Source organism: Thunnus thynnus, chromosome 2 (genome assembly GCF_963924715.1).
Source record: "Thunnus thynnus chromosome 2, fThuThy2.1, whole genome shotgun sequence".
In the NCBI taxonomy this organism is placed as follows: Eukaryota; Metazoa; Chordata; class Actinopteri; order Scombriformes; family Scombridae; genus Thunnus; species Thunnus thynnus.
This window is the reverse complement of record NC_089518.1, coordinates 18,572,495-18,596,526: the sequence shown is the minus strand read 5'-3', so window position 1 is coordinate 18,596,526 and position 24,032 is coordinate 18,572,495. Positions and strand designations below refer to the sequence as shown.

General features: G+C 40.0%; 1 protein-coding gene across 4 annotated transcripts in view; it reads left to right on the top strand.

Moving 5' to 3' along the window:
* LOC137195356 (probable E3 ubiquitin-protein ligase HERC2) overlaps nucleotides 1–24,032 on the top strand; it is a 335,566-nt gene that overhangs the window by 5,719 nt on the left and 305,815 nt on the right. For all 4 annotated transcript variants that reach the window (XM_067607635.1, XM_067607631.1, XM_067607643.1 and 1 more), the window contains exon 2: nucleotides 6,168–6,351. In XM_067607635.1, coding sequence (XP_067463736.1) covers nucleotides 6,189–6,351 — 163 coding nt within the window. In that variant the 5' untranslated portion in view covers nucleotides 6,168–6,188. The remainder of the gene's footprint in view (nucleotides 1–6,167; nucleotides 6,352–24,032) is intronic.

Below are 24,032 nucleotides of genomic sequence, written 5' to 3'. Positions count from 1 at the left end.
CTGGAACCAGAGAAGTTGGGCATTTTTTCTTTTAAGAAATCACTCAAAATGACTGACTGATAATTGATTATCAAAACAATCATAGATTAATTTTCTGTCGATGGACTAATCAATTGATCAACTAATCATTGCAGCGCTAAGTGATTGAGGGAGTGATTTAGGACACAACCTATTTCATAGTATGACACAGCTGTTTATATAATAGGCCGTTTTCACAGGGGACATTTTGACTTGTCATTGTAGGAAAACTACAGGTGTTACTAATAATAACATGGCTCCATTCTATTCAAGTACCCCTGTAAGTCATGTGCAAGTGTGACAGTGAGCCAGCATGCACTATACCAGACCCCTGATGCCTAAGCAGCTAAATGGAATTCAGCCATCTTTTTTTTATTTACACCTGTGCTTTTCCTACTGTGACATGTCAAAATGTCTTCTGTTAAAAAAGCCTGTGGATTAGAAAAGGTCATTTACAAGATGTGCAAATCTGCAAACCCAGTCATCTGTTTAATGTCTGTGGTCAAACTTATAAATGCAATTCAGTAATACTTAAGGCACCACCAGTGTTTTTGTGCTATTGCCATTCTTAAATACCTCCTGTCCTTTCAAAGTTTGCCACAGTTTAGAAAGTATGCTTGTCTCGATTAGCTGGTGTGTTGTCAACAAAAGGTGCTATGGAGACAGTTACCCTGCCAATGTGGTCAGTGCAATGGGAAGAGGGGGGGGAAATGGAGTCAGGGCAACAAGACCAATTTGAGAAAACAAAGGGACCAATAGACACAAGTAATAATGGGAGAAGAGAAAGTGTGAATAAGAAGACCGTGAAATGAAAAGTTTTTTCCTTTCCAACATTGGCACAGGTTAGTTGCTGGTTGCTGTGTCCTGCTGAGTGTGTTTCTGGCTTTTTTTGAACATTTAATTTAGCCTTTCACAGCTGAAAGTGCACAGAGAGACAGGAAACGTGGGTAGAGAGGGGTATGTGGCTAGAGAGGGGTATAACATGCCACAAAGGTCTGCAGCAGAATCGAACTGCAGAAGTTGTTGTTATGTGGTAAGTGTCTTAACAGGAAGCTAGCGGTGTGCCCTCGTTTCTGCCTTTCTGTGTTTGATCTTGTGCACACTTGTCAGGGATAGTTACACAGTAACACTAGTCTGTACTGTATTTAGGTGTTTATTTTAGGGTAATATGTTTTGTGATTGTGGCAAGTAAATTTCATTTTATCTCACTGGAGTGAACAAATAAAAACTTTGACTAGAAAAGATGTGGTGCTAAAAAAGATGTCAAGGTCAAAGTGTGAATTTCTCATTGTTTCTAAAAGTGCAACTTCAGACAAAGTCGTTTATACCTTATTGGTTTCAAGTCAAAGATATGCATTATTCTCCATAATGTCCCTTAGGTGCTGTTACCAGCTTTGGTTTATTTCATTGTTATGTCTCATGTTTCTGTTGGTAGGGAGGAAGGTCCTGTTTAAAGAATATTACATGTCCAGAACTAACAAAGTGGGTGAGACCACACAGTTTGTTCTGTTACACTTTGCTGTATTTCTTACCATGCTTGTCATTTGTTTGTTAAGCCAGTTTAATATCTCTATTTGTAGCATTGCTTTTGCATACTATCCTGGGTTTGTTTGTATTAAGCATTGTTTGTCACAGCTACCATCAACATTTTTTGGATCAAGTAAAACATAGACAAGTATTGTTTAGTTATTATTTATCAGTTTAGTCTTGAGTCATGTATTACCTTGTTCTATTACTTTTACCATACTCACCATGCCTTCCAGGAGATAAAAAGGCGAGTCGCCCAACTACTTCCTGCTTTTAAGTTCTTGCTAACATCACCAGTGATGTCATGGTTTAGACTAAGTGTGGGGGGATTTATTGTATTGAGTTAAACGTTTATTTGTTTGCTTCATATGTATTTTGGCTTATGTTAGGGAATATGTTAAGTATTGTTAATATGGACAATGTGTACTTATACAAGTAACATTGTTGTTTACCTGTTATAGGTATGGAAGACTGAAACACCACTGAGAGGAATATGATTTTGCCTAGTCAGATTGGAGGGCCTATTTAAGGGGGGACTTTGTTGGTTGTTAAAGACAGATATTATTTCAAATATTTCAGGGTCCAACATAACTGATGGACCGAGCCAGTTAAAGTTTATGCGGGGCAAGTTGATTGGCCTGGCCAGTGACAGCCAATCAGAGTCATGGGTAAGTCCCTTTGAAAAACAGTTGTTGTAAGAGACAGCACTTCTCTGTTTTGAGGACAGAGAAGTGCTGTGGGTGGCTTGAGCGTTGGCCTGGTGGAGGAAGCGGTAGCTCACATTTTTGTTTTGGAGATAACAGAAAATACGTTACTGACAATAGATTGTTACCTAAGCTTGTGTGGTTTTCTGTTGATGTACCAGCTGCAAGTGTAACTCTGTGTTTCCGTTGCTGCTCTGAATAACTGCGTTGGATTTTGGAAAGTGACCGCCCTTTTTGTCCCAGCTCATATACACTCAGCTAGATTTAAGAGTTTTGTATTACCATCTGTCTGTCTTGCTAGTGGACAGCGAGCTGTGGGGCTGTTTGAAAACACTCTGAAGTTTTTAGCCCATGTCAAGCTCAGTGTTTTTGTTCTTTCATTGTTATTTCAAACATAGTGTCTCTGGTCTTGTGCATTTCATATGCTTTTTATAGTTTTGAAAAGGTTACTGAAATGTTATCCCTTGTTGATGCAGTTATACTAATAGTTATAGGCTGTAACTAGTTTTTAAAAGAATCCTAAATGGATTCCCCTTTTACCCAGATTCCCCTTATAGAGGAGGACACTGTTGGCAGCAATGAATAACTCCAATCATTTATACACCATTCATTTACTGATCCAATATGTGCCTAATTTTATATTTTGCATATTTGTGCAGGGTTTCCACCAGTGTGTTACAGCCGCTGGCCCACCGGGCCTGAGTTGACCCCCCACCTGGCCTAAGAATCAGGGAATTTAAAAAAAAAAAAAAGTATTTCAAGATGTTTTCTAAACTAAAATGTGTTATAGAAGTAGCTTCTTTAAGGATTAGCTCAGTGTGTAGCGAGTGTGTGATCAAGAGGGAGACAGACGGAGAGAGAGACAGAGACCTAAGCGAAGTTCCTGTGTCTTGCTTGCCACCCAGCCATGGTGCTGTGGTGCCATGGTGAGGAAATTTTCCCACTGACAACACCAGTGTTACCAGTTACACCGAACATTTTACAAGATAAGATATTCGTTGATGACGCTCAATATCTGTAGAGCGCTTACTTCTTCTTCTTTAACGTTAGATTTTTAGTTTAGATCTTCCCCTTACTAAGGAGTTAATGATGGCGGGCTTCAGGCTGCTGCCAGCGGGACAACCGCCAACTTAAAACCAGAACCGGAGCAACCCGCTTGCCATCAGGAGAGACAAACACCGAGAGCAGGCTGAGCAGGCAGAAAGCAGAAGAGTTTCTGCCGAAAAAAAGCACTAAGACCCGGAGAGACATGAGTGCAACTCTGTGTGTTTACAGCAGAGAGCAGGAGGGAGGACAGATGTCTCACTTCGCTACTCTGTGCTGAGACTCTGCTGCTACTGCAGATGGAGCCGACACTTTCAGTTTATAATTATAGTGTCCGTCATCTGACTAAGTATTGATAAGATGCTTAGTATTTTACAAATTAGTTTTTTTTATTTGATGAATGTGGGTGCTGATGTGCGAAAATGAACTAAATGGGTTTCATGTCTATAAAAAAGCGATGGTGGGTGCTTTGGGCAAGTAATGTAACAAGTAACAAGAAGTAATCTGCACTGTGTATCACCGGTAACACCCCCGCTGCCGCCGGGCCTATCAACTTTTCTGGTGGAAACTCTGTTTGTGCAATATATCAACACTACATATCCATAACTAAAGGAAAACAACCAAATCTAATGGGAACTTCACTGTTGTATGCATTATGTATACAATGAATAAATCACCAGAATTATGGAAGAAAGTTATTTTCATTTTCTTCTGCTGGGCCAGTAAAACTCTGATCTATTGACCAAGTGGGCCGATGTGAAAAAATGTTACATTGGACCCTGGTTTGTGTAGCTGTGTGCATGTAATCATGCCATCAAGTTTGAGTTGTTTTCTTTCCATTATTCTGGAGTTGTTTTTTGTTGAAACTAATCTTATTATAGTCTGTGAACAAGCACAAGTTTGCCTCCTATCACCTTTCTTTACACTCTGGCTAAGCTTCCTCACAATACCCATTCTGAGAACAAGGCCTGTAAAAGCCAAAACAGTCAGAAGATAGCCCCTGCAGAAAGCAAAACAATGCAACATATGCAGAGACATAATAGAGAAAAAATGTGCGTAACCAGAAGCTTCTGTAAAATCTGGAAGATGCATTTTTCACCAGAGGGATGTGTGCAGGGGAGCAAGAAACAGCATCTCCAAATGGCATGACTTGATTTGTGGTTTGTAGTGGCCTAAGCTGTTACTCCCTGGAGGTTTATTTATTTTAATCATACATTTTTTGGGATGTTTACAGCAAAACTTCTATCAGAATCGGAGCATAGTAACTCTGCCAGGTGTGGCAGACATCGAAAAGCTTAGAACTTTTTCTTTATGCAAAGAATTTAGTTAAGGGGTCACTGTCTTGGGTGGCCAGCAAAAATGGTTTTTCAGCTGTTATTGTTTTTGTCTATTGAAAAATGTGTTTTATGTGAAAGAACCATTGTATACATGTATTTATTTTGAAACAATCTGGTACCACTCTCCCTGATTAGTGGATGTGCCTGGAAATTATGGCAACAGCTTAGCTGCCAATCAGTCGTGAGCAGGAAACATATGAGTGAGTGTGGCAGAAATATGAAAGTAATTAAAAGTAAGAAAAGTGAGCAAATCAAATCCTGCTTAGGGCCCTCATTAAGCTAAGGACAGCCCTGCATGCCTTGAAACTCATCTACATAAGACAGAGATGAAACTGACTGTTAGGCAGCGCCTGATAACATTTGTCCATTATAGACTGCAGAGGGCCATCTGTAGCATAACAGCTGATGCAGCTTCATATCATACAAAGACCTCATTACCGCAGTGCTCCTTGTTGTTTTGTGAAGTTTGTTTTAATTTTCCAATCAAATACCAACTATTGAGTAGTCAACATGAATTGTAAAATGTGTTTAGCTGCACACTAAGTAAAAGTAAGTACTATTATAAAAGACATGTTCTTTTGCAATTGATCCATTTATGGGAAAGACTTAAATCACATCCCTCAGTAGAAGCTCATTAATCTATGCCGTGTATGTGCTCCTTGGTTGTATCCCTGCATCGGGAGAAAGGGTGCCTTGGTCAAGTCCAGTCTTTATTAAGATTAATGAACAGCTTGACATTTTTAGTCCTCTGTCTGAATCGATAATTTTAATACTCATGAGGGCCAATGGGGATCTAAGCTTGTGGAACACACATTGTGGCCACAGAGTGCATGTTAAATGTCCAAGTGGTAATCAATGCAAAGAAATTAGCTATTGATCTCTTATAGTTTTGTAATAGGTTATCTATTGGTTTGCTCTTTCGGAAAATTCCAATATCAGTCGGATGGAATTGTGTTGGTAATATCGCTGTGGGGTGTGAGTATGTTTGTGTACACACACATGGTTTCCGTGTGTGTGTTTGTATGCGTGTGCGGGTCACATTCTAATTAGCACAGAGGGCAAATTTTAAATAAACATGTTGAGAGGAATATTGGTGATCTGCATCGGATCCACAGTTCATTACAAATAAGGCTGGGAACTTCAGATTGGTTTTATGCAACCTTAATGCTGACTAGAAGGCCAGTATTAATGTAAACAGCTGTATGAAAACATTTCCACCATTTCACATCTTACTATAGACTATGGGACTAGGTCTTTCATACACAAATGGTGGCAGATGACTCCGGTTCACTTGAACATATAAAAATATATTCTATATTTGTATAGGATGTATATGCAGTATATGGAAACTACTGCTATATATCTTCAGGTCATAAAATCTGAGTCCAAACCTTAGAGAAAACCATTTTCATGCATATCCACAGTTCTGGTTTGTGAATGAAATAAAACCAATGATGTTGAAAAAAGTACTAACCAAACATTCCTTACTTTTCTCATGTCACTTAAATACATCTCTCTTGCCTGTCTGTGTTTTCAGGACGTACAGTGTGAGTTGGATATGGATCTGCTTTGCTGGGGTAGTGGGGAGCTGGGCCAGAATGGACATGGCAGGCCAGGGGAAATCAGTCCAGAGGAGGCCCATCTGAGAGAGTTCACAGTTGCCAGGTTGGGTGGGGTGAAGCTCATGGCATGTGGATCCAGTCACTCCATTGTGGTCACAGGTACAGTTTACAGTCTACTTTTACTGTTTGTTGGACTTTACAATACAATGTGGATGTCTAAAGGCCATGCTCTATTTCACAATGCAGTTAATGCCTAACTTACTCGAGTATCAAGATATTTGTGTGTGGGTTAGGTTGCGATCAGGTGCAACTCAGTGAGAGGGAAGTGCATGTATTTTGCCATGTGTCCAGTATAGAGGAAACATTGTTAAGCAGATTAACTCGTCCATTGGAGCTGCTCATGTTGATGGTTTTTATTCACTAATTATTCAAATCATTGTTTACCATGATGAAGCCCTTAGTTCATCTCCAGATATAGTATTTTGCTATGATTTGGTAAATGTATTGTTATGGCAGGTTGGTCTTGCAGTATTTGGAAGTTACTGGAACAAGCTGAAATAACCAGTCTGATATACTGTTAATACATTGATGTTGATTTTCTGAAAGCCACAATAATTCAGTGAGGCTTTAAAATGTTTACCGAACAACCAGTTTAGTGAGACATTTGATCAAAGTATGTGTAAGCAGCCAAGCCCATAGCCAAGCCCATTAGCAACCACCATACATACTGTTTGACATTTTGTGGACACGTTTGTCCAAACTACCTTGCAGCATCATGAATGTATGGAGTTCATATACAGGGCCCAGAAAACAGATTCATCTGGTGGCGCATTAAAGGGATAATCTATAGGTTTCAAACACATATCACTTCGTATTCATAGGATTCACACTCAACATGAAGTGTCTTCCTCCCTGCCCATGAGGTAATACTGCCCTACTTATTTGCCAATTTGATAGAAACCCTGAAGACAGGAAGAGAGGAGGCTCCTTTAGTACATTAGCCGGCAGTAGTCATAAATCAGTAGCCTAGCCTAGATAAGTCTTATAGATCACCCCAACACAGGGATCCTATACCTCTACCATCATTACAGGAAAAAAGGTGACATTTTTGATTGATTAAAATGGTGCGGACTTGCTTAGGATAAATCATGTTAAGTGATGTGACATTGCAGTTTCACATATCATATTTCTGTCAAGACAATGATGGTAGAAGGCATTGTCAAGGCATGATATCTGACAACAGCAGACATCTGGGGGGACCGGAAGAGATTTATGGGAAGGTTTTAGTGGTCTGAGGGAGATAAGAGAGAGTAAAAAGTGGTCCTTTTTTGTGCATTGTCACTTTCAGAGTGACTGTAAATTTTACTCCAGTGCTGTTGGGAATTGGAGACATTTACACTTCTTGACAAATTGCCTGCTGTAAAAGTATTTACTGGTCTTGTCCTCCCTTTATTCTTGGCCAGCTTGCAAACACACACCCCCCTTCCAAGAGCACACAGAAATATTTACCCACAGCAAATTTATGTGACACACTTATGTGGCATACCTGAGCTCTAGCCCAAGACATGTCATAATGTTGTCATGTTGAGAGTGCTGGTCTGCTGTTAATGTTTTAATAGAGCAGGTCTTGAGTAGGTCATAATGGTTTTATGTCAGCCACATTGTCTCCAATCACTGGCCATTTGGCCCACTCAGCCCAAGGAAAGACTTGTTTATGGAAAAGTAGCTTGTAAGAGAAATCCATAAGGTGCACACAAGGGTGAAGATGAACTACACACGTGTAATCCACTGAAACACACATACACTATCACACACACATACACAGACTGAGATTAACTGTTAACTGATTAAAGGTTTTCACCCCAAGGAACATTAAATGATCCACTGTAAATGAGACTGGCCTTAGGGCTTATTGTCATGGCAAATTTGTACATGTGTGAATATTGGCTTTATGTTTAGTATGGAGTTTTTATTTGTGTTTAGATTGTGGATAATTGCTGGCAACATTTATAATTTTTATTATTTTGAATTTTAAAATAATAATAATTTGGCCCATTTACAATGGGACTTATTTTGATAAATGCAGTGTAATGATAAATTGATTGTAGTTTGAGTGTAATTTATAGACTCCAATTGTCAGTTATTTTGTATAATAGTACATGGATCCTGCCCTCAGATAAGAGCAGATAAATGATTTTCTTGTGTAAACATAGTCTCATCTGTTGACTTTTTTTGTCCATGTTCAAATATTGCTCCACATTTTAGAAAAACATTATAAATTAATGCCACTGGGTGGCACTGTGAGACTGCCAATAAGAATGAGAAGGAGAGTGGAATGGGAGGGGGTAGCGAGAGAAGGGAGGCCCACACTTACCTCACACTCAGACAGAGCTATAATTTACTAATAGTGCAGGAGCCGCCATTGCTGTTATCTTTTAATAGATTTGTACGGGGGAAAGCAGGTGCCTGTTGTTAATGTGTCCAATTGCCCAAGTTGACTACTGAATTTAGGGCATCTATCACTGTCGTCGGTGGTGACACCCTGTCGCTCTACTTCACGTGGCGGGCCGGCCGGGCTGGGCTGGTAACAGATGAGGCTTCTCTCTCCTCCAGACGCCCACAGTCACACAGAGACGACCGCCATACGTGCTTGCACATGCATACACACACACAAAAACACACAGTTATACCACATTTTTAGAGGGCAAACTACACTCATACCCGCTATGACAGGAAATGCATATATATTGTATATAATCATTAAATTATGGTAGAAGACTACCCTAAAAATTGATATCCAAAGAATTTAGTGCGATAAGTGCTATGTTGGACAGAGAAAAATGCCAGTAAAAAATAATCTCTGTAAACTTTGCCCCCCGTTGCTTTGAATTCTTGACCTTCCAGCTGCACCCTTGAGCTTAGCCGGGGGCACCACGTTGCTTGCAGGTTTGCCCTCCGCCCTGAAAAACACCCTGTGCAGCTGTGTTTCTTTAGACCCGGGCTGAGAGTTGGAGGGTATACAGAGGTGCCTGCTAATACCTTGTTAGGGCTGTTTCAGTTGCTGGGTCTCAGTGAGGTCAGTGTCAGTACTGCTTTAGTTCAAGGCCCTTGATCTGCTGGATGTTGGATGAAGCCAAGGACTCATGTGCTGGCCGTTTGTGACCTACTGTGATTTTCTACAGGCCTCACTCACTCTGAGTCCATGGACAGTGTTAGAAGTCAGATGTCATTGGTTAGAATTTATTACTTTGATTTAGCTGTTTGAATGTTATAAGCAAAATAATTGTTTGTATATAATGCTTTATATCTTAAAGCAGTTACTTTTTAGATTGTACAGTTTTGGGATTGCATAGTTGTGACAGGAGTTTGACAGTAAGTCAGTATGATGTCCAAAAAAACCTGACTGAAGACTGCTCTTCTGTTTTCTATTCTTTTTTCTTTATTTCCCCCTCCCTGTTTGTTCTTCACCTCTCTTTCCATATGAGTTATGAACCTTGGTTAGGCCTTGGTGTCAGGTGTTAAACAGCATATGAGGGCTATGACCCAGCTTCCTAACCCTCTCTGACATCTCTCTTAACATAAAACAGAGCCTCGCTCTTACAGTAATTGTAACCATCATGTTTCTTTTCCACTGTTTTCCAGTGTTTCCTTCTCCATGCTGTTGATAAGCTTTGCATCATTTATGAGTTAAACATTCCTCAGGTACTCCTCTCATTCCTCAGCTGTGATCACAAGCTTTTCCTCAACTTAAAACAATCCAAAAAAAAAGTTGTAGTAATGTAATGACATCATGCACCTGTTGGTAATAAAGTACACAGTCTGGATTTTTTAAGTGCATAATATTATTCCATTTGTCAGTAGAAGCAAGTATTGATACATCCTCTATTCTTCAGTGTATCATAAAAATCCCTCCACAAACAGACAGACACACACTATATCTCTGTCTATTCATTTTAATGATGTCCATTAAAATAGATTACTTCAGACATAGTTTTCTCTGAATTACACGGTCCTGAAATCCAATACCTTTCTAGAAAAAAATGAAATCCCCTAAAGAAACAGGAATGGACAATTGACCTGCCATCTATCCGGTCCTTATTGGCATTCAGGGCACAGTTACATCTCTGTAGAATCAAAGGGATAGAAAGAGTAAGATAGATAGAGAGAGAGAGAGACAGATGGAGACACAGACAGACAGTCACGTTGGCAGAAAAAAATCCTGAAGGTGCACACATGACTTTCAAATCAGCAGTCATGGCCAGGATCTGCCTTAAGGATAGGGTTCATGCAGACTCAAGTGGCTACTTCTGTAAATGTATAATCCACTTGGACTGTCAGGAGGCTGTGTTGTTAATATGGAGACCTATTTTCTCAGTTTTTGTTTCTTCCTGTCTTTCTTTCAAGTCGTCTTTGCTTGTAGGAAAATACACATTTACTTATGTATTTGTTTGTCTCTTTTAATGTTTGTCAAAGAGTGCAATACTCAGAATAATTCTAGGAAAGTATTGGCCATCCCCCTGCATGACAACTCCAATATGTCTGCTGTGGACCCAGCACTGAGGGGAGCTTTGGTAATAATTTGCCGTTTAGCTGTGTTGATGTTTTTCTACAATTTCCCAGTTGGCAAAGGTGAAGGAGCGGAAAAAGGGGGAAAATAACCCCTGTCCTTGCCTCTCGCCCTCTCTCTCATTCACTGTTCTTTCTCTCTTTCTTTCTATCTCGCTCTCCCCCTTGATCTCAGTGCTAATTTGGTTGAGCAGGTTGAGCGTTCAGTTTTGCACTCAGTTGCTTTTTAAGGTTAATCGTAGGACAGAAGTGTTTATGTTGCTGTAATATGGGCTTTACTCTCTCTCAGCGAAGCATGGAGCGCTTGAAATATGTAGTTCACCATTCCACCGCCCCCCCCCCCCTCCTCCCACCACCCCCTAAAAAAGACAAAAGTTATGCAGAACAAAAGATGGGGGAAAGTCTTGCCAATTAGCAGCTAATGAGACAAGCTTGTGAGGATATCCAAATCCTAAACGTGTTAACGTTTACGACTACCCCCATCTCTCGACTCCTTCAACTTGCGCCTCCCCCCATCTGCCCTTGCACCCAGCCTCTTGTAAGGCGGCGAGGGCACCTCTGAGGCCCTCTGTGTGATTATTCACACATGGCCGTGGCCCTGGTGCTTTGAGCTGTGAATAAGTGAAGAAGAAAGAAATGCCTTACGTATGGCTAATGTAGAAATGCTCAACTGACACATGGCCAAGGCTCTTATTTTTTTTTTATTTTGTATTTCATTTTTTGTTTTTACCTCCCTTCCACCCGACACACACACACACCAACTCTACCGTATCTTCTATAGATATAGAGATCGATCCAATGAGGCGCTCTGTCCCTCGCCATCCGTTCTCAATTTTCTTTAGTATAGTAAAGCCAGGAATTGGGTGGGTAGGTTGTGGTTGGGAGGCTGGTGAGGGAAACACATTTGATAAGTGAAAAATAATATGCCAAGAGAAAAACCAGTCATCCCAGTTGCCTTTGACATGCTTTTTATCAGAGATGTCTGTTTTGGAAGTGAAAATAAAATCTGCTTTTGTAATAGAGATCTTTGGACAGCCTTGAATGAATCGCCACTACTCCTTTCCGGCCTCATTTTCTCCAGAGCGTGTATTGGGAGTGAGTTTGGAATCTCTGTGGGGAAAATCAAATGTGAGTTGGCCTGGAAGTGTTGCAGTAAACAGTTGAGAAAAAGCAAACACAGGCCAGATCAGGGAATATCATGCAGAGTAATGTTTGGACTAAAAAGAAGAAATGTGTAATGGAACAGCACAAATTCCACTCTCCAAAGGGACTTCTAATTGATTCTGTGCTTCATTACTAGTTTTCTCAGGGAGAAATGGACAGCTCACTTTATTATGAAAACAGAGCAATAGACATTTAAATGGATGCCATGGTGATTATTGCGATACAGTTCTTACAGCATTTGGCAGCAGATGAATTGCTTTAGCTTTTTCTTAAATTGTTTTATTTTTCCATGAAGGTAGCAGGGAGTAGCAGTTTGAATAAAACCTTAACCCTGACTGAAACAATTAAATGAAAAGCAGAGAATTGAAAGAGAGAGGTTTGGGAGCACAAAATAATTCAGGGATCCACTTGATATGTTATTTGTCGGGGGCAGTACATTTGTGCATGTTAACTAACTGTGCCACTGGACTTGGCCTGCTCGTAATAGAGTTCCAGTGCAAACATTTTCTCTCAGGGATTTCTATTATTAATTCTGTCTGAACACATCCATAAATGAATAATGAAATAAATAATGAAAACGTTATTACTTTTGGCAGCTGGGTCATTTCTCGTTTCCTGCTTTTTCCTCCGCTTGTTTCCTACTAATTAACTTTCCAAGGAGTTGTCCTCCTTTTCACAAAATGAATTTCATCAGTATGGTGGGCCACTGAAAGTGTGGGTACACTGTCTCATGAAAAGACAACAACCACAACAGCACACAAGTTCCATACTGGTTGCTTGTCATTTAAAGGAAATAAACTAAATATTGTTTTGTAAATTGCACACAGCTGGCACAAAGTTATTTAGTTTTGTCATAACAGGTGGATCCAAATATAGAGATAAAGTTGTAACCAGTCTTTTACATATTTAACTAAGAAAAAGATTAAAACTTGGGCTTGTAGCAAAACCTACCTAATGCTCGTATTACTGACCACTAAACCTCGGGATAACATGTTACGGGCTTGCTTCTTACAATTAAGTGTGTGAGAGCGAGCACTTCTAGCGATATCTTATTTGGTAAATCAAGATTCCTCCCCCAGCTCCGCCGCCACTCATCTCCCTTCTTTCTGATGCCTGCCCTATGCCCTGCACCATGCTGTTAAAGGCTTGTGTGTTGGGGCAGAGGCTTGACGATAAGTAGCCCTCATTTACTATGGATCTTAAAGAGGGCAGTAAACCTAGAGCCTCAGTAGTAGTCCCCCCATCCCTCTGGCATTACTATATAGATGACCGTTCTCTCTCCTCATTAGAGTCGTTGCAAATTCTTTCAAACTGCTCCTTCCTTTTCTGTGCGTTTTACTGTTAATTAGTTTGCTTTGTAAGGTTAGACGTGCGGACGGAGCAACTTTGGGAGTGTTTGGCTGCCATCTGTGTGCATACGGCTCTAACTATGTACAGATGGTGTGTGCATACAGACAGGTTGCTTCTTGTGGGGAAAAAAGCACAAGAGACGGTTTTGGTTATTTTAACAAGATTTATGGCCATTCTCACAGGTAACTGTTTGAGCTGTAATGATGATTGTTAGTCAGCTGTCAAAAATGGATAATTTAAGGCAAGAGTAAGAAAGAGAAGCGAATGTATATTTCCTTATTTCCTCATCCTTGAGGATAAATCCTTTAGATAAACCTGTGAATTCTTCAAAAAAGTTGCTTTGTTAAATTTCCAACTCTGAAACATATTGAACCAATTGTGTTGCGGCTACTTCAGAAGAGCTCTCATAATTTGGCCAAGTTAAAATACCATTAGCCACTCAGTGAACCAGTGAACCAGGTAAGTAGAGAGAAAGGCAGAGATTGCCAAATAATTGGTTGACAAGGTCACAAAATTAGCAAACATAATCAAATAAGGAGCTGACTGAATAATTTATGGTTTTGATTCCCAGCACAGAAATGCTATATTTAAGTCCCCCCAAAATTTAAAAATTTGAATTTTACATAAAGTACAAGAAAAGAAACACAAACACATTAGATTCTCGTTGTTTTTAAATTATACAACCAGTTCCAGGTTGCACTAAAATGTAGCTTTTAATATGGCATACTTATTACAGTTTTTTTTGTGCCTTCTTGGCCTGCCTGCAAGGTGCCTCTTGCTGGTGGGAAACCTGCCCTTGTCAGTCGCAGTTCAGTGGCTAATGCTTTCTACTGGGCATTGTGAATGACCCTCCCACAATTAAAAAAGGGTTAGCAAAATTATTGTTGGCCTCCTGCCACATACTTTATGTGACTTAGCAGTGGTCAGAGACAGATTGTGGGCCCAGAGTCCCTAAAACGTGACTTTTTCTATCAGCCCAGCTCTCTGAAATTGCCCGGTGTAATTAGCAAATTGAAGGAAATTTAGGGAGAAGGAAGTCTTGCTGTAGATGAAGAACAGAACACAGACGCAGTGTATGATTCTTGACGACGCTAACTCATTCTAATGCAGTGAACACCTTCATTGTTCACAAAGTTGAACCTTTTGCTTGCATTTTTTTTCACTGATACAAAAGAGAGGAAGAGCTCGAGACAACCTCTATTATTCTATGTCTATTTACATGTTTAAAATTTTCATTAATAGTACTGGTCAGAATTGTTGTAGTGTGGAATTTCTGGTTCTGCATTTGTTTTCACCAGTCTGCTCAATCAGTGCTTTTTGGCAGTATATCAGCATACATGCTTGAGAAGGGCAAAAATGTTTGCCCTTATGTATTCAGAGTGAGTTAGAGATGGATGTGAGAAGAGAACATTATATTAGACACGAGCAAAAGACGAGCATTTTCACAGGAATGTCACAGTTTTGTCAAACACCATCGAATAAAGGTTTATTAACGATTATAATTTGCTGTGCTGACACCTTTTTCATGATGAAATGGAGTGTTGAAGCTGGGTTTAGAGGTACTGCAGTGTGGTGTCAGCGCTTATGGAGTCAGTTAGAAGAGAATCTGTCATTTCATTAGATTTGCAACAACATTATTCATTATCATGTATTGACGCATGTAACTTGGTGAGACAGGTCACAAATAACATATATAGATGTTTATGCAACTCAGTGCTTTCCTTGCACAATTGTTCAAAAATTAGAAAGGTGTGACATTTAAGATTGCAAGATGCAGTACATCTACATGTACAAATGTTCTTTTTTAATACTCACCTTGATTGAATCCATAAACACAAACCTTGGTTTAAGATGTGTCATAACACTGCTTACTAATGACTACAAATGACTTCAATAATTTAAATGCATGAAAAACTAATTTGCTATAGCTATACAACATTGTCCAATAAAAGCAGCCTTCTTTTGTCTTTCCTCTTTAAAATCTCAAACCCTCTGCTCGAATGAAGAGGATCTTCTACAAACGTCTGAGAAAGCAGCCAAAAATACCAGGGAAAAAAGATTGCTTTGTTCATTTCTTTTCCCCCCTCTTTCTCTTTCCCACTCTCCCCAAGGTTCTATTAGGAAATAGATCCCAGGTGTTCGATAAGCCTGTAGTGGACATGACAGCAGTGCAATCAAGTGTATAAATTTAATTGCAGGCTCATTTTGTGCCGTTTATTAGCCGTTTAGGGGCACATCGCTCCACTTGAACCCTGTTATTGCCAGACAGAACAGCTGTTTGGTTCCTTTTTAACTGTTTGTCTCAGTGCATAGTTTAAAAAAAGTACTTAAATGCCAAATGCTACTTATGAGAAGTAGAAATTATATTTGAAAATGTATATGTATTTTTTACCATACTTTTTTAAAATTTCAATTATTTATAACATTTGATAAGGCAGTAAATTCAATTTAATTAGACAGAAAAATCATCATAATAGCCCACAAATATTGCATTTCATCTGATTAATTTTTTTGTCACAGGAAAACTAAAATGCATGTATCAACCATTGTATTCTAATTTGTATATGAACAAAATAATGTTTAAGATTAAATATAAAAATAAAGTATGAATTATTTACAATTACAAAAAGGTTAGCATCATATATACACAACATACTGTATGCGCAAACGGTTGATTCCACACACACACGGAATAAAAAGAGAGAGAGAGAAAATCTCTTTTGCGCAGCCCGTCTGGCTTTTGCTGAACTGGGTTAGTCTGTCCTCCATCTTTGCTGCTGACGGTGCCACACACCAAGAGGCCTGCAGATGTACTAGCTTTGGTTGAGACCTTCCTCTGGTGCGACACCCCATTAATAAAAAGCCTACAGAAAGCTGTGTTAATTGTTACCATGCACTTGGCCCTGGCATTCCTATAAATCACCCGGCTAATTGCAACAAATTGTGGGCTGACATTAAGCTATGATTCCGAACCGGCAAATATTCATCAACATTGCAACTAGCCCCATAAAACACAGAGCCGGCCATTTCCCAGGCCAAACATATATCTACCATCTAACTCCCCCATTATTTATGGATCTTTCTTGTCCTCAGCATTTAAGTGCTGCATGGTGAGTGAATGAGACGCCATCTTGTTTATTTATTATATCCCTGGATAAAGCCCAAGTAGTGTCAGTCGTATGACCAGTCAGAGACCTTGTTTTCCATGTTACCCTTGGAGCCTGGTGTGTTGTGCTCACTGCCCTGTATTGATTACTGTGTTGCCTGTCATAACAGAATTACCTTGAAGTGTTTCAGTAAATGTAAGGCTGCTTAGTTTTAGGTTGCAAAGAATGGAGCAGTAAAAAATGTGCTTTATCTGTTTATATCTGCCTGTTTCACAATCTTTTGTAGCAATAAGCTTAAAATTAATTGCTGAAAATGAACAGTCTACATAATTTCACTTTGTGTCACAGGTATTTTCAATATTACTACAGTAGGTACATAGAAAGATTCGTTGCCAAGCAGTCATATGATGGAGCATTTAACCTCCCATGCAATGTTTATTTCATGCAGACAAAAGGCTAGTTAAATCTATTTCTCTACGGTCTGACGGGCCCTGTAACTGTCACTGCGGATGATCTATTTCACAGCCCAATGCATTACTACCACTAATGTTTCACTATCCTGCCAATTCACCCTGGTACTGTTCAAAACACCTACAGTGTGTGTCAAAACAGTGCTTAATAGGCTGTCCCCCAGGTGTGCATCAGCAGCTAAAGATGTTGGAGCCAAAGGTCAGGATCTGATTTGTTATGTGGGAGTTCATGGGGAATTTTGATGTGCACTGATCAATTCCACACCCCAACATGCACATAAATCAATTCTGCATCTGGAAAGAAGGTATACATGGGTGCACATGGTGTATGCGTGCATGTGTGGACATGCACGCACACATCCACAAATGGACCCATGTGTAGACTATAGTGCAATTAATCATAAATCTCTTTCAGCATATTGTGAGCATGTTTTTATGCCTCCACGCTGGCGACAGCCGTGGCTGGAGGCATTATGTTGTTGGGTTGTCCGTCCGTCCGTCCATCCCATTCTCATGAACGCGATATTTCAGGAACGCCTAGAGGGAATTTCATTATATCTGGCACAAACGTCCACTTGGAACTCAAGGATGAACTGATTATATTTTGATGGTCAAAGGTCAAGGTTACTGAAGACATCATGTTTCTCACTGTAAATTATACACTGGAATCATACATGTCAATATAGTGATAACTTTCATATCGCCAAAAATACACTTAATACCTAAATTCCTTTGAAGTCTTCCCTACAAATATTACATGAGTCTGGACAGACATGGATGTAAACTGAAACCTTACTGGTTGGCGGAGGCATACAACCGCAAGGCAGTATTTCTAGTTATCTCATACTCTATCTCTTTCTTACCTTTTCCCTGGTCTGTCCCTCTGTTTAAAATTGCTGAGATCCTAGCTGGCTTGATAGACCACAATAGTTACTACCAAAGGTAGCGGTGGGGGTGATGGGCTGTAGAAGAGAGCAAAAAAATCCTTCCTTTTGACACTGTTAAACATTGACGGGCTTATTACCGTGTTCTCTGATTCAGCTGGATGTGTTCAAGGATCTTCTCGGCGGTGAAAAAGGTCAGCTGCTCTTAGTTGTGCTCAGCTAGAATACTAATACTGTCCTTATTCAAATGATCTGCTCCAGCGCTTATTAAATTGATGGCCCAGGCGCTCTAATTTAATAGTGTTGCAGTCCAGGAGAGGAACACAGCTGCAGTCACCGGTGAATTAGGTGCTTCTGAGGCAAAGTTCAAGCAGGAGCCCCCTTTGCTTTTGGGATGCATTTTTCCCAGCAAATTAGCAGTCAGTGGCAGTGCACAATTAATTAGCGCAAACCAGGAAAAGCTTGTCATTTAATAAGGTGCTTTTTTTCCACTCACACCTCTCCCACACACAGAAATATCTCTCCCTATCTTACCATACCTCATTCTCTCCCTTAATCCCTCCCTCCCTTTTCTCTCTCTCTCTCTCTCTCTCTCTCTGTCTGTCTGTCTCTCTTTCTCTCTTTCTCTCTTCTACTCCCTCCCTTTTTCCACTCCACTTTACATAAACAGAGGGAATTGATCCATTAAGTGGTGTTCTATTAATACCATTTAATGTATGTCTGGTGAAATGAAAGCTGTGGGTTGGATATTTTCTGTGGCGTCAGAGTTTGAGAGCTCCACTGCGTTGGCTAGAGAGAATGACGATGGGCCACTTGGCTGATGATTTCATCCAATCAATAACTCTGATTGGAGGACAGGTTTAAAGGAGGTGGCTAGGCAGACTGAAACACAAGACATCTTCAGGTGTCTGTGTCCGTGAGCGTGTGTTTGCATGTGTGCAGGAACTTTTGCATGCTTGTGTATATTCGCAAGTGCCACCATGTATTGTTGTTGTTTTTATTAATGTACATATGAAACCTGTAAAGTGGCACTTGTGATTAATTGGACTTCACTTTAAGATGCCAGAAATTGTTTGGGATGTGTTGTAGAATCAACCTCAACTAAACATTTACATAAACTCATATCACATCATATTACCAAACATAAAGTACTGAATAGAGTTCAATATTTTATCAGGGGTTACAGCTGTTTTTGTGAGAGTAAAACTTTGTTTGACCTTAATAATATAATGTTTTTTTTTACTTTTAATTTTTTACCTTTAATCCTTTTAATCTCATCTCTCACAAGAAGCTGAGCTTATACTACTAACACTTACACAGCAAATTGTGGCTATGTTGTCTCCTTTCACTGTGACAGTTGGACAGTAGTGACAGGCAGATATGCACTCAATTATACATTGGCCTTTAACCTGCTAGCATTAGCAGTATTTTGACTCAAAAAGGAAATTGTAAGGCAACAGATCAGTCAGGAACATGACTTAAATGATGCTATTTGACCCACAGTCTCCTCCTGTATGTCAGTTTGCTGTCATTAGAGGCGGGCTATGTTTGTTAGTCTTAATGTTTTCCATTAAAATGTCCTTCCACTGTTTTGAATTTTAAATGTTTTCTTAAATTTTATATACACATGTAAAGCATTTGAGACAGACATAACAAATATAGAAGAGTTGATTGAAAATAAAATGTTCCAATTTAAATGTTGATTTTCAGCATTAATTTCTGCATTTTGATGATAGGAGATAGTGAAAGGTAACAGCTTCTGTTTCAAGCAAACCCAAAAATATAGGGGCTTATTGCAGGATTTCAAAAATACATATAATATATGCCACATTGATATTATAATTTATGTTTAGAAATAATACAAAGAATATGTGAAGAAATGTGTCTGTGGATGTGTGCGTCTGCAAGTATTTGTCTTTGTATGTGTGCGCATGCGTGTGTGAATACTAATGAAGAAATTCTTAGTGGACTAATAATCAGGATTTATTGGACTTAATCAGTTAGTGGATTTGATTAAAGAATTTGTTAAATTATCTCACCAGCGTAATTGTTCCATGTAAATGAAACAACAGGTGCACCACAACACCACATTTGATGCTTATTATAAAAATAAAACATGCCAATTAATTATTAAATCAAGAACATTCATACGTGTTTCTCTGAAAATGGTGTGATTTCACAAGATGACAGCAGAAAAGAAACGGCAAGGGAACCAGAAGAACATACAGCATGTATTTTATACTGGACACACACTCAAACACTCACATACACACGTACACACACTGTCAGACCTCTCTACTATTGTCCTATTTACAGGCTGAAGGCTGAATGCTGAACATGGAGTACAGTGGGCCATAAATAAGAGTGGTGGGGCTCTATCATTGGTGACAGAGGTCTCTTTCCCCACACGCACGCACACACACACACACACTGGCCCAGTGCTTGCTTGTTTGCCCCCCCCCCTCGGCTAATAGACTCGGGTGAAACCAGTCAGCATTGTTGTTCTCAGATTGATGTGACCTTGATGCCGTTTAGTGCAGTGATTTGTTTATTGGCACTTATTTTGATGCATGTAGAAGTGAGCCTTAAAAGCCCCACCACTGACAAACACACACAGAGAGTGAGGAAGATACAAATGGGAAAAACAGAGCTAGAAAGATGGAAGGAGAGAAAAAGTGAGGGAGATGGAGTAGAAGACATACTCCCGGGGCAGATTACATAATATATCATTCACAAAGCATTGTTGCCAATATGTCTTTTATACTCCTTAAATTGCTGTTGCCATCCCAGGGCCCCCTCTGCGCTTTGACAAACGCATCACAACACACACAAACATATTGTATTCTCTCTCTGTACAGTTTGTGTACAGTTAGTGGAGTCTATCACAGGCCTCCTGGGACGCTACTGTGTGAGGAGAGGAGCTGGTGCCGAGGAGTACTGTACAGTATTGATGGAGCTGTGTTTCTGTTAGGCAGTGAAAACAAAGTCTCCCTGATGCACAGTGGAGTGTAGGGGGATCAATAGACGTGGAGCGCTTCATTTCCTCAGGCTTCTACTGAAGAAACACTCACTGATGTGTCAGGGCTGCTGCAGTTGCTGCTTTGACATAGAAGAGATACCAAACCATCAGGCTGTACTGTATGAGAATAGATGGAAACAAGCGCACTTTCTTGTGTCACGCACACAGATACACACACACACGCTGTGGATATACACGCACACATACAGTATGATGAGGGAAAAGGAAAATTAAAGGTCAGTGATGTGTGTCACAATGTGCTGTGTTAGAATAACAAGAAACAGGCATGGACCAAAGGGGGAGGGTTTAGCTAACACACAGGATATAACAAGGCATGAGCTTGAGTGATGGGGAAGGGTTTGGCCACTGCACAGGATGTAACTAGACATGTGACTGCGTGCTGGGGAAGGGTTTGGCTGGTGCATGGGATGACACAGGGCCAGAGCCTGGGGCAGCCAGGGAGAGTGGAGAGCCCAGCTGTCACCTCAGTCAGCCCCTTCTCTGGGGGCAACTGTCAATCAGCAGCCTCTCATATCGCTCTGTCATTGAAGCTAATTGCTATTGTCAACCCCAGAGACCTAGAGGATGCTAACGCTAGTGCAATTGCCCTTTTGGAGAGAATACCGCCTCCAAACATGAGATAAAAAATGCAGGAAGTCCAGAGAAGCAAATCAAAGGTTGTTCTGGTAGAGCATTAATAAGGCATTAGAAAAATTAAAGGCAGGATCACAAAAAAATTACCTCAAACAGCATACATCCAGGCCCACAGTGCAAAGGCGGGACTATAAGGTAATGTGGTGATGTGGCTGAGTGGAATCATGCAACAACACATAAATATGCACGCTTTTACACAATCTCTCTTACATACACAGGCATGCACAAACACATCCTCACGAGCAAGCACACGTATGCATGCAGCAATAGACCTAATGAAAATAAGATGAATGCTCTCTGAGAGATGGGTGGCTGTGTTATTAATTGCTGTCTGTCCCCTCCTACTGATAATGATGGGCTGTATCCTGGAGAATTTGCAGGGAATAGATTTTATTTGGAAGGATTATTTATTGTCCTTCTCATTGGAGGGGTGGTGTGTTTAGAATAGTGAGGGTTTAAATAATGGCCTGTGTGAGATAAGTCCTCATGTTAATTCCTCTTGTGCCTCTTCCTTTCCTGGCACCTTCTTAACCACGCCATCCCCATTATATAGATTTATTCGCACAGACAGTGAGACTTCAGACGGGATATTTACAGCTTCACTTTTCACTTCTTAATTTAAAGGCAAACGGCAAAAATGTGTTGTCTGATTTGTTGATAGGCATTATAAACAGTTCTCACAGATTTGTAATCTTCTGCTAATGGTATTATTGATATTCTAATCCATCATGACTCACTGCTGTTGCACCGAGCGTCACTGCCCTTTCACAAGTGGACACGCAAATTTAGAGCAATTATTACAATAAAGATTACCATTCTGTCTGCATGTAGAGCCAGTTGGCTGAAACTAAAGGACCATGTCATAGAGGAGACAGAGGAAAAAAAAAAAAAAAAAAAAACACCCACGTGGGTGCAGGGGAGGTTGAGTCTGCTCTCTCGTCTCTCACTCTCTCACTCCCTTCATTTGTGGGAGTACAGAGGGACAGCATTATCATAAGATAACACTGCTCCCCCCAACTCCATCCCATCACCCTCTCACAACCCATAAATCAGGATGCTGGTGTCATGGCGGCTGGAGGCGTGGTAGCTGTGGTGACATGGAGGATCCTGGTGTGGGTGTGAAATCACTTGACCTCAAGCATTAACCTTTCTGGAGTGAATGGCCACAACTCTCCTCAGCAGGCTGGGAACAAAAGAGGCCTGGTATTGATTAAACTCCGCCGTGTGCACTTGATATTAAACACTTGCTTAGATGCCTGTGTTCCCTAAAGCCTTCTTGCACAACGCTGCTACTGCTTTACCTCACTTGCATATGCATAAAAAAATTCTTAAAATGCATAACTCTGTTGTTGGTACTGCTGCTCACTGCCAGCATAGATGACTTCCGGCAAACATACACACACACGCACCATATAGACACAGTCGGTAAAAAATTGCGGGGCTGATCATGGCTTTAGGCTGGGGTGCCAAAGGTCACGAAGAATGATGGAGAAAGAGAGAGAAGGCAAGGTCTACGTCTCTGGGGTGATCAGTGTTTTGTCATCTGGAGCGGTGTTTACTTTTTCTCAGCTCAGGTTCTCCTCCCTTCATCTCCTCCCCATCTTCCGGATCGATACTCTGCATCCACAGAGGTCCGAGAGAAGGCATACGAGCATGTGAGTCAGTCAACACTTACTGAGCTAAAGGCAATGGAGTTTGAAATTTCCCAGGTTGCAGTCGGCGTTCTATCACCTTCTCTCCCACTTCTTAGACTTTGTGAAGCGCTGGATGTAGAGTGTTGGTACTGTAGGTGTTACACTGACTTCAGTGTAGACTACTCAAGTAATTTCCCAAAAAACTGCTGTATATAAAAACTATACAAAATCTGCCATCTGTTGCAGCTATTAAAATGCTTTTTAAAATGATGAATTATTTATTTAAAATTTTTGATTATTGTTGATTGATTATTGATTATTTGTTATACATTTCCCAAATATTTGGGCAAACAGCAGAGGTGGCATGTTCTGTACACAATTAAAATTTCATGAAACAAAATATTTTAAGCTCTTTAAATGAGTAAAGAGCGCACAGACAGACAAGTGAGTTCTGTTTGGATAACCTTTTTAGAGAGAGCTCTTCATTTGCCCCTTTATTCTTTAATCAACTGAAATGCTTTTTATTCAAGTGGCCATTTAATCAAATAAAATTAAAGAGACTAAAACATCAGACTCTTGTGCTGATCAGTGTCCTGTAACCTGTAAAAAAAAAAAAAAAAAGTAACCCAAAATTAGAATAATTTTTCATAATAGTAACTATATTTTTGATTCTCAAATCAATTTTAATAATTGCAGAGTCTAAAAAACTGTAGCTATTGAAAACACGTGTTAAAGACTTGTTAAACAGTTAACTAGTAAATTGTAGTTTTGTATTTTACCACATAGTACCATGCATTATTCTATTATGCAATGGTAAAACAAAAATCATCATAATTTTAATAATTTGTCTAATTTATTTTCCACTTACACCTGTCACCCACATATAAACTCCAGCAAGATTTCAAGTGAGCTTCAGAACTATCGCATTCAAGCCACTAAAACATTTCCCATAATGGTAGGCAGGACTTGAACAATAAAATGCATTCAGTTCC